This window comes from Myotis nattereri (assembly GCF_964212035.1).
Source record: "Myotis nattereri genome assembly, chromosome: 4".
NCBI lineage: Eukaryota > Metazoa > Chordata > Mammalia > Chiroptera > Vespertilionidae > Myotis > Myotis nattereri.
In genome coordinates, this window is record NC_138079.1 from 95727777 (window position 1) to 95745943 (window position 18167).

The following is an 18167-nucleotide window of genomic DNA, read 5'->3' on the forward strand; positions in this document are numbered from 1 at the left end:
AACAGGCAAGAGCAAACATTGTTAGTTCAAAGGTGATGGCATGGTGGTCCCAGCAGCAGATGGGACTGGGGTGAAGCCTAGATGTGGGTCATTTTGTCCTGCCGGATGGTAACTGCACACCTGGGGCGGGAGTGTCATCCAAGCAAGCACAGCACGCCTGCCAGGACTCTTCCCTACCCAGAGGGCTAGGGCTCTCACCGCAGATGCCTCTGTGGACTTCGTGTTCCTGGGCCAATTTTTTGCCTGAAAAATAGGTTCTCAAAACCCGGCTCCCTGTGCAGGATCACATGGGGAGATTTTTAAATATGCTGTTACCCAGGCCCATGACCAGGTCTCTCAGGTGGTTCTCATGCAGCCTGGGTTGACAGTTGCTGCCTGGGGTCCCACCACACTGAGAGGTGAGAGCCTGGATTCTCACCAGCCTGGGCATGAAAGAACTTCCACTTCGGTGCCTGGTCCGCTCACACAGTGCCAGCAGAGGGCACACAGAGCAAAAGCATTACCCTTGCCTTTATTCCTGACCTAAAACCACAGATCACGTGACAGTGGGAATTAGGTTAGGACTTCTAAGACACCTGTAGGGCAGCACCTAGGAGCTGTCCAAGAAAACCCCAAATCACCATCAACTAAGACAGCAAAACTCACCTGTGCTCAACCCTTGTAGGTTCTGGTAGAAGCTGGATACCTGCATTTTTATGCTTCCCAGGTAATTCCAAGGCACCCCAAGTTCTGAAAATTATTGTATGGGGTTTACCCTTCTCCAAAACTGTGCAGCAGCCCTAACCGGTTTGGCTCAGTGGATAGAGCACCAGCCTGCGGATTGAATGGTCCCAGGTTTGATTCCGGTCAAGGGTATGTACTTTGGTTGTGGGCACATCCCCAGTAGGGAGTGTGCAGGAGGCAGCTGATCGATGTTTCTCACTCTCTATCCCTCTCCTTCTCCCTTCCTCTCTAAAAATAAATAAATAAATAAATAAATCAATAAAATATATTTTAAAAACAACAGCAACAAAAAACCTGTGCAGCAGCTTCTCAGAAAATGGAAGTGGGCTTTAGATTCAGGTGGTGGCTATACTGGTGATTACCCTCTTTGACAGTAATTCCAAAATAGTAATCTAATAGGAATACCCAAGCATATGTATGAGGATGTTCACTGAACGTTTCTAATAGCAAAACAGACAAAACCATAGCACCAGCAAACACTGGAAGTAAGCTAAATTTCCATTAGTAGGCAACAAGGTTAAATAAATGTTGGTAAACTGCAATTGAAAAATAAAATTAAAATAAAAAGTTGGTAGATCTATACTATGGGATGTTACATGGCCCTTCAAAGGAGTGAGGTGGAGCCCTGGTCTGCTGTGGCCTGGTTGGAGTGTCACCTGTACACCAAAAGGTGGGTTTGATTCCCAGTCAGGGCACATACCCAGGTTGGGGGTTCAGTCCCCTGTTGGGGCATGTGTGGGAGGCAACTAATTGATGTTTCTCTCTGCCTTCCTCTAAAATCAATTAAAAAAAAGTGAGGTTGAACTAGTAGTAGTATATCTGCTGATGTGGAAAGGTAACCATGGGGTAGCATTACATGGAAAAAATAAGTCACAGAACAATGTAGTTTTATGTGGCCATATTTGTGTTAAAAAATGCAAACATTCCACGTTGTTGACAGTGATTACCTCTGGGGAGAGGATCGGGAGTGGGGGGAAGGGGTGAAACGAAGGGAAGACTTCCGCTTTCAGCTGTATAACCTAGTATTTAAATGTTCCTAATGAGCACGCCATCTGTCTTAATAGAGAACAAATGCTGTGATAAACACAGTCTTTTCTTCCATCCCTTCCTCCTCACGTCAGCTTTCTAGGTAGGAAAGTTTCCCAACCATGAATTCCCACCCTGGACTTGAGGGCTGAGCGGATTGTAGGAAACAGTCACTCATTGGCAGTGTCAGTGGGCTGTGCCTGTGTTTGTCCCTCGTAGCCTGGCTTTCCTTCCTGTCAGCTGAGAACTGTGTGGACTTTGTGCCCCTCCATCCGACCCCTGGGCTGGACTAGTATATAATTTAGATGCAGGGAATGGGTGGTCTGTAGCATGTCCATTTGCTTATGGTAGTTGCTATGGACTGAGTTGTCCCTAAAATTCATGTGTTGAAACCATAACCCCCAGTGTGATGGTGTTCGGAGCGGGGGCCTTTGGGAGGTGACTAGGGCTAGATGAGGTCTTGAGGGGGGGGCCCTCGTGATGAGGTTAATGTCCTGATAAGAAGAGGACTAGACTGCACTAAGGAAGGCCATGTAAGGACATAACCAGGAAGAATGCCTTCAGCAAGAATCTGACCATGGCCCTGGCCGGTTTGGCTCAGTGGATAGGCCTGCGGACCGAAGGGTCCCAGGTTTGATTTCGGTCAAGGGCACATGCCTGGGTTGCAGGCTCCATCCCCAGTAGGGGGCATGCAGGAGGCAGCCAATCAATGATTCTCTCTCATTGATGTTTCTCCCTTTTCCTTCCTCTCTGAAATCAATAAAAATATATTTAAAAAAAGAATCATACAAAAAAAAGAATCTAAACATGGACCTCCAGCCCCCAGAATGTGAGAAGACAGTGTTTGCTGTTTAGGCCGTCCAGGTATAGCAGCCGAGCTGACTAAGACAGGGTCCTCCAGACCTGGGTGGGGTCGGCTTTAGCAGGGATGTTCACATTGTGCACAGCTGGGAGCTGTAGTCCAAAAATGAGACCTTGTGGTAGGGCCGGGGGCCCTCCCTGGCCCCTCGTTAAATGACCATGTTTAATACGCCCCCAGAACAGACCAGGCGTGCTTACTGCTCGCGGGCCAGCCTGCGGTGAATTGCCCAAATAACTAAGTTTGGAATTTTTTTTTTTTTTTTTTGCTGCTTTATGACTTCAGGACTTGAGTCCCCAAATGGAAAGCAAAGTCCCCTTTGACCCCCAGGCAGAGTCCAACTTTTATGGCCTTGTTTGGATCCTGCAGCATTCAACTGTAAAATCTTGCCTGATGAGAGTTAATCAAGCAGGGCCGATACCATCTGGCCTTGTTTGTACCAACTCCAGTGACAAAACATCCGTTTTACTTATTAACAGTTGGGAATGTATTCCAGGATTTGGTTGAGTTTACCTGTGTTGGGAAGTAGATTTAATATTTACAAATAAGGAACTTAACTCGGACAGGAATACGTTGTTTGGAGCCCTGTGCACGACACTATTTACAGAGACGAAATGGCGAAAGGAAGTACCATGTATTAAGCACCTACTATATGCCAGGCGATTATCACACGATTTTATTTAATCCTCCCAGCAACTGCTCAAGTTGGAGAGCCAGAGAGGCAGTAGATTTAGGGTGAAGCTTCTGGCTTTGAAGCAAGACGTCTTGTCTGCTTGAATCCCAGTCCAGGCGCTTTCTAGCTGTGACTGGGGCCAGTTATACAGTCTGTTTGTGCCTTGGTTTCTTTACTATGAAGCAAGGCTAATAAAAGCACTCACTTACCGTAGGGTGGTTGAAGAGACTGGCTTATTACATGAAAAGCACTTAAAATAGCTGTTGGTCCAAAGAAGTGGTCGGTAAGTGTTAGCTGGCATTACGGTTACCAACCTCTACTTGCAGATGAGGCTCTGAGAGGTGAAATGACTTGGTCAAGGTCACCCCTGCTAGAGAGCAGCAGGCTTGGGTCATTCTACTGCCTGTCCTGCCTCCCCAGTGGGGAAGGAGTATAGAAAATAGAAAACAGATAGTATTTGACCTTGAGGTCCTGCCACCTTCCACCCACCTGCCTTAGGGACTGAATTAGGTTTAGGATCTCACACCAGGCTGATCAGTTCAAGTTCATGCTCCAAGGCCGGTGGTCAGAGCAGCTGTGAGAAAGGCCATTGGGTCCTTGGTAGTCCCTGTCCTCCACCAATCCCAGGCTGACTGCATGCGTGTACACACAAACACACATACTTGATTGTACACGTCATCTTTCATCCATCTGTGTGTATCCTGGCTTCCAAGCTGTGTGATGTTGGGTAGGCTCCCCTAACCTCTCTGAGCTTCAGTTTCCTCAGATTAAAAGTAGGCACATAAATACACAGCTCGTGGGTTTGTTGTGAAAATTATAAAGTGCCAGAATATGCTTGCACATTGCAGATGTTCAACAAATGATACTTATCACTATGTGTATTTTGAAAATATACTTAATGGTAGATACTGTCTTCCAAGTCAATTGTTTCATAGACGTGTCAGATGTCCGAGCTGAGGGAAACCTTGGAAATCATGTGGTCCAAACCATGCATGTTTCAGGTGAGAAAAAGAAGGGTGATGGAGGGCCACGGGGACAGCTGGGAGCAGAAATGAGACAGCCCACCCTCCCTGCCTCCAGGTCAGGACACCAGGAGGGTGAAGATCCAGCTCACAGGTGCTTCCTAAGCCTCTCTCTGGGCCTCCCGTCGATTCCAGTCAGTCATCAGCTTAACCCCCAATGGGCCTGGAGAGAATCGGATGTATTTGGTCTGGGTGGGGCCCAAGCATTAAGGTTGTTTGAGCAGCTCTTTAAGGTGACTCTAAAGTGCATCCAGTGTTGAGAGTCACTGTCCTGTGTGTTTTGGATTCTGTGCTTCTCTCTCCCCCTCCATCCATCCCATTATTGTCCTATTAGACCACCAGATCCTCTTGATTGTGACAGGGCCCTGGCCAGTCTCCCCACCCTGTCTGTCACGGTGAACACGCAGGAAAGTCTTCCTAAAATGCACGTCGGGATACCCCCCTGCTCCAGACCTGCAGCGGCTCCGTCGCTGCGTGGAAGGCCTGCCCCTCAGCACAGCACAGAGGCCCTCTGGTCTGGGCCCTGCCCATTCTCTGGCCTCGTCTCCGGACTGTCCTGCATCCCTCCCTTTGTGATCCGGGGATGCTGCACAACATAGAAGCACCTCTGCCTCACCCTACCTTTGTGCCTGCAGTGAGCTCTTCTCTGGATCTGGAATGCTTCCCCTCCTCTGAGTCCTGGAGCAGTTCCTGCTCAGCCTTGAAGAGGAAGCTCAGAAGCCCCGATTCCACCCCAACTTAGGGTCTGTCCTTTGTGCGTGGACAGCATCTAGGGTCTTCCTGTACCCCAGTCCTTACGCTGGGTTGCTGTGACCTTTGCCCCACTAGAAGGTGAGCTGAGGGTAAGGACCACACCTTGTCCATCCCTATCGCCTGGTCTGTCCTTGATGGACCCTGGCATTAATGGCCTCACAGTGCTTCCCAAACCCAATGCAGACTTATACAGTAGAATGTTCCCTGAGAGGTATATAATAGGTGCTTAATAAATACTTGCCAAGCCCTGGCCGGCGTGGCTCATTTGGCTGGAACGTTGTCCCGTGCACCAGAGGCTCACAAGTTTGATTTCCGGTCAGGGCACATACCCAGGTTTCAGTTTCAGTCCCCGGCTGGAGCACATGTGGGAGGCAATGTTACTCTCTCACATTGCTGTGTTTCTCTCCCTCTCCCTCAAATCATTTTTTTAAAAAAGTACTTGCCAAATAATTACTTGAAACCATTTCCAAACAAAAAGGCCACATTTACTCTGATGTTTCCATTATAAATATATTTTTTTAAATTTAACAAGACTGATTAACACAGGAAACATTTAATGAATGGAATTGTGCATATGGTCGTCAGTTACATTATGACATGTTAATTTCTTTATCATTTATTGGCACTGTCAACAGGATACTGTAAACAAGATCACTTTGTATGCGCAGGTCGGCGATGCTCCCTAGCTATGGTACCATGAGCAAACAGATAGATAGCTACGTATAGATATACTAAATGTGCACAATTTTGCATGGTTACTGAGTGTCAGTAAAAATTATAAAAAAATGCCCATTTATAATAAAAAGGAGGATGTACTAAGACTTGCTATTACTGGACCTTGTTTTCTGTAAAAGTGACGAGATTTGCTAGGGACACTTACTAAACTCTATGGCACTGATGTAAGATGGACCCTTCCCAGCCCCTCGGCCACAGAAGTCCTTCTCCCTGGCCCTGCCCTACCTGGAAACCTGTCCACTGCACCCCCACCCTGAGTTTTCACAACCTCCCCCAGGATCCTACCATCTTGGGCTCTGTTGGGAATTCTTTTCCTTGAAATCCTTCCACCCATCTCCCTACCCCCAAAAGCAGATGTCTTCAGAACTCTTTAGGCCCTGAGCCAACAAGAACTCGATAAATGGCTTAAAAAGTTTTATGAGAATAACTTCCCTTGGTAAGAGGTGGATAAGTCTGGAAATGACTTTCTAGATAAAGTGGTTTCATTTTCCTGTCAATGCCCTCTGGGAAGAGAACATAATACTGAAGCCACTCTCTCCACCAAGGAGAGGCAAGTTTCTGACTGTGCCTTAGCTCAAAAACCGTCTGGACTCCGGGAATCTTATTGTAGGTTTGCATCCAGTGCTGAAATTCTCAGGACAAATCACACTCTTGCCAAAAAATGAATTGTGGTTTGGTATGCATTTTTCTTGTTCAGTAAGGTCTTGAATCCTGGGCTACTGCCTGTGGAATCTGGATCCCCAGTGAAAGGTGTGGGACTGTGAACTGGTAGGTCTCTGCACATGCTGTTCCCTTTCTGCAACACTGTTCCTTGCCTTGCTTTTTGGTGAACTCCTGCTCACTCTGCAAAACCCTGCTCAAACATTACTTTCTCCTGGAAACCTCTGCTGACCCTTAGACGGACTGGGGCCCTCCCTTCAATTTCCAGATGCTCCTCTACATACCTCTGTTACAGCACTTGCCACTCTGCTTTAATTACCGGTTTAAAAGTCTGTTTTCCACTACGGGATGTGAGTCCCCTAAGGGCCGGGACCATGCTTTATTTGTAATCCTAGTAGTTAGAACTGGGCCTGGGACAGAGCAGGTATTTAATGCAAGTTTCATGAATGAATGATTGAATAAACAAATATACAAATGAGTGAAACCTCACAGAGGGGGGTGGGCATACATCTCCATTTAGCCGGCAGCATAAATGGCCTTAAACACGGCAGAACTCCTTAAAAGCAATGGATTAGCACTAACTGCAAGAATTCGAAGTGAACGGGAACTCACGTGTCTGCCGTGTCTGTAAGACAGTGGCTGACCAAGTCTCCGATCGTTAGTTATTAGAAGAGCAAAGTGCCGAGAGGAGAACCTGGCTATGCCTGTCTTCCCAAACCATCGGGGACAAGTGGCTTCCTTTGGGACAGAGGCTACAAGGCAGACTGTCTCCCTCTCCCCACGAGACAGCCCCTCATTGCTCTAGGACCACCGGGTGCTCTTTATAGGCGCCGGTGAACAGCCAGTTCCCAGAATGCCTAGCCTCAGCGGAGTCCCCTGAGCCCCAGCCACAGTGCAGTCAAGCCTTTAGGACCGTGTGCCTGGGACTCCACACGTGTCAGGAAAACCCTGGTTGGGAGGGGGAGGGACAAGGACACCACCTGAACCACAGCCTGTTTCCCTGGGCGGAGCTCCGGCGCCTTGGGTTCGTGATGCTCCCCTCGAGAAGAAGCCTACTTGAGCAACAGGCTGCCTGTGCCGCAACTGCCGGTGGAGCAAAGGTGGATGAGCCAAAGCGGGAAAGAGCTCCGGGGTGAGGGTCCAAAAGGCAGCCGCCCCCGGGGCCTGGGAGACAGGAGGCAGTGCCTTGTCCCAGGCCCTGGGCTCCGGCTCCTGGAGACTGGCTGGTGCTTCTGCCCCGGCAGCTCATGGGTGTCCCCGGGTGCCCCCTGCTCAGGCTGCAGGTTTGTTTCCTGGGGCCTCGGTTCACATTTAACAGGGGGGAGAGCTTGGGGGAATGAAGGAAGCAAGTAAGGACGGACCATCCAGGATGCCACCCGGGGAGTCGCCAAAGCCCCGTCCAGGACAGGAATCCACAGATGCCCTGGGAGGAGTGGCCCAAAGCTGCAGAGGCCAGAAGGCCCCTCCCCACCCTCCCTGGCTCAGTCCTCATGTCCCTACAATCCTGCATTCATGTGACTGTCCTGTCCTCCACTGAACTGTGCCAGCCTCGCTCAGGGCTCCAGGGGTTGGGTGAGGGGCAAGCATGTTTGTTGCACAGGGTGAGGGAGCAGCGTCCTTGATCACAGAATATGGCACTTGAGAGGGACCGGAACCCAGGAGTCCCAGCCACCAGTCCCTGGAGCATCCCCTGACTGGCTTCAAAGATGTTATTGGGGTCAAGGGTGGGCAAATACATGGCCAGGACCCTCACGGCCCTTCCTAAGACTCTGTCCGGGGCTCAAGCAGAATTTCTGGGCTTAATCCGATGGGCACCCTTGGCTCTGCAGGGAGGAAAACCAAAACCTGTCCCTCCATCCTCTCCCCTCCCCCCAGCCACCAAAACCATCCCCTCCCACACACCACCCTTCAGCTTATGCATTCACCTCGGATACTTTAAGTGAAAACATGAATTAGGCAAACTAATCAATTTGACAACTGCTGAGATCAGGGCTTTCTCAGAGCATAGTGGAAATGGCTTCTTTACTTGAAGTCGGCTAAGATGTCGCTGAAAATATTGAGGAACAGGTGTGCGTGGTGATCCCTGAAGACCAGAGTGGGACGGAAGCGGATGGATTTGTCACCACAGCCTCCCAACACCACACCTGAAAGAAATGGCAGGAGGTCGGTTAGGAGCTTGGGCTCAGAGTCCCCGGCTGTGAGAGCCAGGAGGGTGCTTGCTTACACACGGGGACCCCCCAAGCCATTCTATCCATCCGGGTTTCTGGCTACCCTTCCCTCCATGCACTCATCCATCTTTACTCCCTTTCTCTCTTCCTTCATCCATTCCTCCCTCCTTCCCTCCCTCCCACTTTGAATGCCTGCTCTGCTGCCCCTGAACTGGCTCTGAAGATAGAGAAATCCTGAGGTCAGTCCTTGCCTTCCCGGGACTCACGGTGAAGTGGAGAAAGGAAATAAGTACATCAGAGAAAGCGAGGCAGGTCGGAAGCAGGCATGTGGGCAGAGCTGTCACCAAGGAGGGACAGACCTGCTTATTTTAAAGGGCAGCTTCACATTGACATGCTGGGTGTCCTTGTCTCGATTGCTTAGCGTCTCTGAAACTGAGCTTTCTCCTTTAAAGAGGAGGCAAATCATCCTGCCCTTTGGGGCTGGTGCAGGGGTTCCATATGATGGTACAAGTGAAAGACACCATACTCGACACATAGTAGGTGCGCTCATCTCACCACTATATCCCCCTGCTTAAAACTCTCGTATGGCCTCCCATGGCTCTTAGGAAAAAGTCCAGAATCTTGAACCTGGTCCACAGGCTGACATGATGCGGCCTGGCAGCCCCTCCCCGGCTTTGTTCCCTCTAGCCTATTGGACCCTAACCATCTCCCATTCTTTTGGTTTCTCCAGCTCCATCCTACCTCAGCTAATTGTACATGTCCACCCCTCTGCCCGGAATGCTCTTCCTGACTTTCTTCACTGGGCCAATCCTTCCATCCGTCAAGGCTTCAGGTAAAATGCCACTTCCTCAAGGAAGCCTTCCCGGATTTTCTGGACATTTTCCCCGTCTATTCACTCTCTTAGGCCCCTTTCCTCTTTCCTAGGATTTATAAATACAATTGGTTGTTTCTGAAATAGTCTCTTTCATGCCACCCTTCTTGCTAGACTATAAGCTCCTTGAAGGAAGGGACCCTTATGGTCATGTTCATCATCATGACTCCAGGGTTGGTATCGGTCTTCTCAGTGAATACTTGGTGAATGATTAACATGCAGAGTATTGTTAGTCCTGTGTACCACCTGCCCCATACCAGGGTGACCTGGGCACCGACGAAGCCCGGCTTCCCCTCTGGCCTGCTTACCTTTGCTTCTGGCTATTGAAATGAGTTTATTCCGTGTGGGTTCATCCGGAGCGTCGAAGGAGCAGAAGGTGCCTCGTCCTCTCACTCTGCTGATGAACTGGGGGTACCGGGCCTGCAGTGGGGGAAACAAGGCTGGCATCAACGCCTGTCACCTGTGTGCCAGCCGGTTCCGTGGCTGTGGTTCCTCAAATGCCCCTCCTCCAGGGTCCGGCCTTTGGGCCTCTGCGTGGACTGGCAGGGCCACTGTGGGGTTCGGAGCTCTGGCTCTGGAGACATCCAGTTCTGGGTTCAAACCCCGGCTTGACCCCTTTCTCACTGTTCAGCCTTGGCCACGTCATTTATGTGGCCGGAGCCTCAGCGTCCTCTTCGGTAAACTGACGGGCATGACTGCTATTGACCCCAAGGTGCTGTGGTAAGAATTTAGTGAGATGAGGTTTAAAGCCTGGCACTTGGATACCAGCCATCTTTATTTATTAGAAATTCTTCTAGAAAAGTGGTGACTGATTCTTCTAAGCAAAAGAGCTCACCCTCACTCAAGGCTTTGAGGCTGGGAGTTGTAATGGTGTGAATAGTGGCCCCTCCCCAAATTTATGTTCACATAAGAACTTGGGAATGTGACCTTGTTTGAAAACAGGGTCTTTGCTCATGTAATGAGGTGAAGGTCCCACTGGATTAGGGTGGGCCCGACATCCAATGATTGGCATCTTAATCAGACGAGGGATGTTTGGTCACACACAGAGAGAGGAGAGAACGCCACGTGAGAACAGAAGAGAGTGAGAGGGATGCAGCTGCCAGCCAGGAACACCACGGTTGCTGCAACCACGAGATGCTCGCAGAGGCCTGGGATGGGTTCTCCCGCAGCGCCTCCAGGAATCCGTGCTGCCTGTATCCCCACTTCAGGCTTCTGGCTTCCAGAGGATGAAAACAAAGTCTACTTTGAAGCCACCAGTTTTTGGTAATTTGTTCACACAGCCCCAGGAAGCGAATACGGTCACCCAGAAGAAAGAATCTTATTCCTTATGAGAAAATGGGGTTCGTCCACCATCCATCGTTCATGTGAAGGGCAGCAAACGGGCCTTGGATAACCCAACATAATTTCAGGTACCGGGGATAGAGATGCGGGACAAGCGCCGTTTTGTTACAGCCCCTTGGCAGGAACTGGAAAGAAAGTCATATTCCGGTGATAACGAAGACCCCGTACATGTGCGGGGATCTCTGCTCGGCGCTTACACGCATGATCCTGAATCCCCACTCCACGGGTGCAGGACCCTTCTGGTCTCCACAGGTGAGGAAACGAGGCACAGAAGTCGCTCCAGCACCAGCTCCATTCACCCTGCACCGCTGACTGGCGGGAAGCCAGCGATTTCAACACTCTCCTCTCCCATCAGAGTGTGGAGGCGGGAACAAGGTCTCATCCATTTGGACACCATTTTGTGGCCCTTTCCTTCTCTCTCTCTCTCTCTCTCTCTCTCTCTCTCTCTCTCTCTCTCTTTCTCTCTCTCATACACTAGGGCATAGTAACTGTTTGATTAATTAATGCAGGAGTGGAAATCCCTACCCCCTCCTCACTGTATGGCTTTGCTTGTTGCCTCTAGGCCTTCATATCTATAGGCATCCTTTTGTCTCACCCACTTGTCTAGTTCATTATTTTAGGGCATCCCTGTCATCTTATCTCTTTCTTGCCTGTAGCTTTATAAGACCCTGACAAGGATGCCTAACTGCTCCCATGCCTTTATTTATTATATTATTATTATTATTATTATTATTATTATTTATTTTTTAAAATTTATTTTTTAAAAAAATAGTTTATTGAAGAAGGGAGAAGAGAGAAACATTGATGTGTGTAACATCCATCAGCTGCCTCCTGCATACCCCCTACCAGGGATTGGGGATCTAGCTCGCCACCTGGGCATGTGCCCTGACCAGGAATTGAACCAGCACCCAACTGAGCCACACCAGCCAGGGTGCTCCTGTCCCTTTAAATGAGCCAGCTCAGGGCTCCTAAAAGCGAGATGTTAGTCTTGGCTCTGGAATGGTTCCATGGAAGCCTTTTTTGTGGTATCATCCTTCATATGGAACCCACTGTGGACCCTGAGAGAAAGGTCTTCTGGTGGCTAACTGGGCTCAAATGAAAAAACACATAACACAACCAACCAACCAACCAACCAACCAACCAACCAAACAAAACCCTCACAGCAGCAGCCATTTCTGCAAAGGGGCTTCTCATGCAAGGAGCACTTCAGGGAGAAGCCTGTACTGAACTACCTGCCTCTGCAATGAACTGCCCGCCTGCCCTGTGTTCCTGCCATCTGAGCCAGCCCATACAAAGGAGTTCCCGGAGTCCTATTTCAACGGATAGAATGAGGCTTCCCCATCCAGTTGGAGCTGCACAGCTCCAACCGACAAGAGTGGCTCTATTCTGACCAATCAGGACAGTGCCTTTTGGACCAATCAAACTTGGAGGATTTGGAGTCCTCATTTGCATTAGGACAGACCAATCAGGGACCAGGGGTAGGGACTTCTGACTATATAAGCCAGCTCCCTCTGGCTTTGGGAGCGCACTTTCCTTCCCTTTCCTTCCCTTTCCGTGGAGGACTGAAGACTGTTTCTCCAGCTGGCCAGCATGGGCCAGAGCACTCTGGCATTGACTCGAGCAGAGCAGAGCTCGCTAGCTGGAGAGGGGCCTGGCTCCAGGGCTGTCTCGCAGCTGTGCTGTATCACAATTGAGCTGTTTTGCACTGAATAAAATTTCCTTTTTCACAGGCACCCCAAATTGGGGATTCCTGTTGGGGCCATGGACCATTAGTTGACACCACTTTGGGAAAACCTGTTCTCAGGTCAGCACAGGGAGCATGACAGCCCAGAACTGCCAGGTCCCCACCAGGCGGGGCCCTGGCTGCGTCCACATCTGTACGCAGGGCCCAGGTATCAACCAGGGGGATAAAGGACACCGGCCACTTCTCCTGCCCCACCGGGGGACGGGGAAGGAGCACCCTGCAGGAAGGAAGGGCCTGATCCATTGCAGAGGCTTTTCCTAGCGCCTGCTTCTGCCCAACCTCAGTTTAAATGCAAATCCACCCCAAAAAGAAAAAGGAATTCTTGTCTTAACAGCCACACTTCAGAGTCTTTGCAATCGGGCAGATCTGAGTTTAAGATCTGGCGTCTTGGCTGCTGCTCACCTTCCCAAACCTCCCTGTTCTCATCCAGAAAGTGAGGATAATCATTTTTTCTCAAGGTCGAATTGTTCTGAGTTAGGGTTGCCAGGTGAAATACAGGATGCCCCGTTACATTTGAATTTCAGATAAACAACTCACAACTTTTAGTATAAGTATGTCCTAAATGTTGCATAGGGTATACTTTTATGCTAAAGAAGAGTTGCCGTTTTTCAAATGAAACTGGCGTCCCGTGAAATTGGCTAAATCTGGCACCCTGCCTGGCACCGGGGTGGTGTCTGGAGCTCCTGCCTCTGCACCTGCCGAGGAGCGGGTGGGATGCCGTGAGGAAGGGCTCAGACGCTGGCCTGGGGCGTGGGGAGCCTGTGGGGTCCTGGGAGAGCTGGGGTGGGGCCGCGCTGGGCGGGTACCTGGAGGTCCAGCAGCCCCGTGAGCAGGGCCTTCCCGGCATGGGTTGCGTTTTTCAGCAGGTCCTCCCGCTTGATGACATTGATGACCTCGGCCAGCAGCAGGTTCTTGCACGGGTCCCCCAGCCAGGTGTTAAAGATCCGGTACGGCTGGAACGAGGCAGGGGGATGGGAAGGTTCACACACGGGCACGCCCTTAGGGGCCACTTCCCCCGGACACCTTGTCCCCATGTAAGAAGAGAGAAACGAAGCCAGCGAGCACCCACTAAGGGCCGGGGAGGATAACACATACTGTCTCATTGAATTCTTTCCACAACAACCACCCCATGGGGAGGTATGGCTATTAGTGTAACTAATCAGGGAGGCCAAGTCCTCTGCGTGCAGGGAAATCCCTCAGTCCTGGGGAAATCAAGATAGTTGGCCCCTAATATAATCTTCACTGTATAGAGGAGGAAGCTGAGGTTCTGAGAGGTTAAGTGATTTGTCCAGAAAAGATATAGCTCATAGGTAGTGGACTCACGAGTGGATTGATGGCAGTCTGGCCCTCAAAGACCACCCAGTTTATTCCCCCACGAATTATTCAGGGTGTCAGCGCAGCCAATATAGAACATACTTCCCAGCCTCTCCTGCAGTTAGGAGTGGCCATGTGACCAGATCTGAGTCAGAGTGTTAGAGAGAAGTGTTGTGGGAGTTCTGGGAAGGCCACTAAGGATAAAGAGAGGGTCACTGTGTGCTTCCCTCCTTTCTCCTCTCTACTGCGTCGAATTGGGATGTGATGGCTGGAGCTTCAGAGCCATTTTGGAGCATGAGGCATCCTCAATGCAGGAGTGGTGGAAGGAAGGATCCTAAGGTCCTGATAACTGTGTGTGTGTGTGTGTGTGTGTGTGTGTGTGTGTGTGTATGAGAATCCATATTTACACATGGTAGTACAGTGTAGTAGTTAAGAGCAGGGCTCTGAGTCCGAATCCTGACTTTATCCCTTAATGGGCTGTGTGATCTTGGACAGCTTACTTAACCCACCTGTGCCCGATTCCTCATGAGTAAAATGGGAGAGAAAAATAACACCCATTTGGTTAGATTGTTGTAAGGACTAAAAGTACATGAAGGGTGCTTGGAACTGGGTCAGGCACAGAGCAAATGCTCAGTTCACAGCAGTTACCAACACAGAAAATTTAGAACCCTGACAGTGGACTGATAGGCAGCCAGCCCAGCAGAGAGAGCAGGGGTGATCATAATCACTGGAGAATTAAATCGACAAGAATTGGGCCTTAGAAAGCTTCTGTGGCACAGTCAGTGTCCACTCCGTTCCTGGTTTGAGAGAAAGGAGCAGCCCTGAGAAAGCAATGCCGCCTCCCTCCCTGCCCTGGAAGGAGAGGGGGGTGCGGAGGAGGGTGCGGGGAGGGGGGCGGGTGCGGGCACTCACGGCATTGGGCCTGAGCTCCTCCCTGTGGAAGAAGCCCCCGGTCATCATCTTCTTGCTGAAGGTCATCACGTCTGCAGGGTCATCCAAGCCCCAGTGCTCGTGGGCCCAGAACTTGCCGGTGCAGCCCCCTCCTGTCTGGACCTCATCCACCAAGAAGGCACAGCCATGCTGAAGAGAGAGGAGGGGGAAATAAACACCCCCCACAATCGACCAACCTCCAGCCCCCTCATCCAGCCAGAGAGGCCTTGCTTTCTGAAGTTCGAGCCACGGCCATGTTCTTGGAAAAACCAAACAACAGCTTAAGTGGGCAGTTCCAGCAGAGCTGTGTCTGCAGGGTTCCTCCAGCTGCCGAGCTGGAACCAACCAGAACATGGAATCCCCTGACCAAAGCGTGGCAGCATCTCACTTGGCTGCAGTCCTGAGCGAGCCGACCCTCTCAGGAGGAGACGCGGCCCAGCAGCAGGGCCAGCCCTGTTTCGCTAACAGCTGTCATCACCAGGACTGTGATTTACTTATTGTTTGTGTTTAAATCGAGCCTTGGCATTTAACCTTCACTGTGAACTTGCTGGTTGGATGTGCCGTTTGTCCATCCAGGGCATTAAAATAAACACGGTATTCACACAAAGTCTGTTCATGTTGCCTCTGTTGAATGTGGGCCACACTGGGCGGAAGGGTGAGGTGGGGTCTCTAGGAAGAAAAGGGTGGAGGCTGTGGCCTTCCCTGGAATCTGTTGATGACGAAAGCCTCTGACCAAGAGGGCAGCTGGACAGACGCTGGCTTTGCAAAAACGATTTCAGGGAAGAATTCCCTGACCTTTCCCTGCCCTCAGATTCTCTACGGTGAGGCCAACAGGCAGCCTCTGAACACCCGGATGTTTACAAGGCCCCAAAGCTACCCTTTGCTCTGGGAAACCGGCTGGAAATGGCCTGTAGCCCCGTCCAACCTGGGCCCGTGCACTGACCTTCCTGGAGATGTCTCTCAGCTTCCGGAAGAAGTCATCGGATGCGTGGTTGTCTCCACCCTCCGACTGGATGGGCTCCACGATGATCCCGGCCACCGTCCTCTTCTTTTTCCGATATTTCACGATCAGATCCTCCACCTGGATTCCACAGTGGGAAGTGACAGTGGCTCGTGGGGGCTCCTGAGCAGCACCCACAAATGGGCATGTGGGGTCCCATGCCTCCCCCCCTGGAAGTTATGTTGAAAATGCTTTTGTGTGCACTTCCGGTGAAGACTGCGATACCACTCAGAGCCACACATGTGGAGGGGATGTGTCCTACTGAGGACTGGGCCAGCCCCTGCGGGATACAGACTGCTAACCTGCAGCAAATTATTTAACTTTCTGAAGCCTCACTTCCCGATCTGAGCAATGGGCATGCTGGCAGAATCTATTGTTGTTGCTGTTATACTATTATTATTGGTAGGAGAGCCCTTTCTCTGCAGAACCTTGGATGAAAACTTGTTTAAAAAGCTGAGGCCCGGCCAGGGTGGCTCAGCAACTGAGTGTTGACCCAGGAGCCAAGAGGTTACCAGTTCGATTCCCAGTCAGGGCACATGCCGGGTTGCGGGCTTGATCCTCAGTGGGAGGCATGCAGGAGGCAGCTGATCAATGATGTTTCTCTCTCATCGATGTTTCTATCTCTTCATCCCGCTCCCTTCCGCTCTTTCTAAAAATCAAGAAAAACATATTTAAAAAAAGCTGAGGCCAAACTCACCTACAGTGATAGAAATCCAAACAGTGGTTGCAAAGAGAGGGTAGGGGTGGGGATGGGGGTCCTGGATCGACTCCTCAGACTGATCCAAAGACATTTCCCAGGTGATAAAGTGCCCTTGATTGGAACAACGGTTACTTGAGTACATTTATTTGCCAAAACATATTGAACTAGGTGATTATTATTATTATTATTATTATTTTGTTGTTGTTAATCCTCACCCGAGGATATATTTTCCATTGACTTTTAGGGAGAGTGGAAGAGAGAGGGAAAGACAGAGAGAAACATCGTTGTGAGAGAGACACATCAATTGGTTGCTTTCCACATGTCCCCTGACTGGGGCCTGGGCTGGGAGGATTGAGCCTGCAACCGAGGTACGAGCCCTTGACTGGAATTGAACCTGGGACCCTTCAGTCCGCAGGCTGACGCTCTATCCACTGAGCAAAACCGGCTAGGGTGAACTAGGCATTTAAATGAGTGCATTTTATGGTATGTAAATTATGTCAATAAAGTTGAAATTGATTTTTTAAAAAATCTGTTAACAGTGACGGGGCTGTACGGAAAGCCCCTGATTGGCTGTATTTGTTACATTCTTGTTCTAATATGGGCATCACCTTATAGATAATAAAGAGTAGTGATTTTGGTACTTTACTCATAACTTAATAACTACACAGAACTAAAAAGCACTCACCCGTACACCTGGCTAGAATAACAAGGACAAGGTTTCTCTGAGGCAGCGCTAAGGAAAGCCTCCTGCTGGGAGGGTGTGACTTAGGCTGGGTCTCCACCAGTCCCCCAGGGAGCTCTGAGATGCTTCTCTCTGCTTTCAGAGAACCGGCTGCAAGTTGTCATCACGGGGTTACTTTCTCATTTGTTCGGAGCTGGGGTTCCTACTACCCCGCACTCTCCAGTAAGATGGCCATGGGCCACATGTGGCTGCTGGCATGAGCCATGCTAACTGGTCCAAACTGGGACGTGTCTGAGTGTAAAACACTCACAGGATTCCAAAGATTTAACACCGAGGAGAGAAAATCTCTCATCAATCATGTGTAAGTACTGGTTACATGTTGACATGATACTATTTTGGATGGATTGGGTTCCATAAAATGTTACTGAAATTAATTTCATCCATTTCTTTTTACTTTTACAAAACGTGATTATGAGAAAGTGGTAATGACCTCTGTGGCTTGCCTCACCTTCCTGTTGGACAGTGTCCGGACTCCATTATCTTGTCTCTTTTATTTACCACGAAACACCCAGCACCCTGCACTTCGCTTCCCGCCTGTAGGCATTAACTAAAGAAAGATGTGCCTACGAGGCAAACCAGCCTCAGACAGCCTTATTTGAGCTCAAATCCCAGCCTCAAGAGCGAAAGCCATTTCCCCCAGCAACAGCATCCTTCCAGTGTCTTACATGGAACCCCAATACGTGGGACAGATCAAAAGTTCCTCTGGTTGAAGGGGAGGCAACAGGGGTACACGTCCTCAGGGGCCCCTGCCCCCGGAGGCTCCCAAAGCAGCACCAGGATCCAGGAGAAGGCTGACAAACGCTGGACCAGAGGATCCTGTGCAGCCACCTTTCCTACGAGCTGCCCTTGTTCTGTCCATCAATTCACTTTCTCTAGTCTAGTCACTGACGCTCACCTCCAAAGACA

At 50.2% G+C, this 18167-nt stretch overlaps 1 protein-coding gene across 1 annotated transcript in view; it reads right to left on the bottom strand.

Annotated features, from left to right (window-relative positions):
• Positions 1-5547: 5547 nt before the first annotated feature.
• ABAT (4-aminobutyrate aminotransferase) overlaps positions 5548-18167 on the bottom strand; it is an 82234-nt gene continuing 69614 nt past the window's right edge. The window contains exons 12-16 of the mRNA XM_081089150.1: positions 15763-15900; positions 14802-14969; positions 13382-13528; positions 9799-9910; positions 5548-8595 (exon numbers count right to left, since the gene is read on the bottom strand). Coding sequence (XP_080945276.1) covers positions 8474-8595; positions 9799-9910; positions 13382-13528; positions 14802-14969; positions 15763-15900 — 687 coding nt within the window. The 3' untranslated portion in view covers positions 5548-8473. The remainder of the gene's footprint in view (positions 8596-9798; positions 9911-13381; positions 13529-14801; positions 14970-15762; positions 15901-18167) is intronic.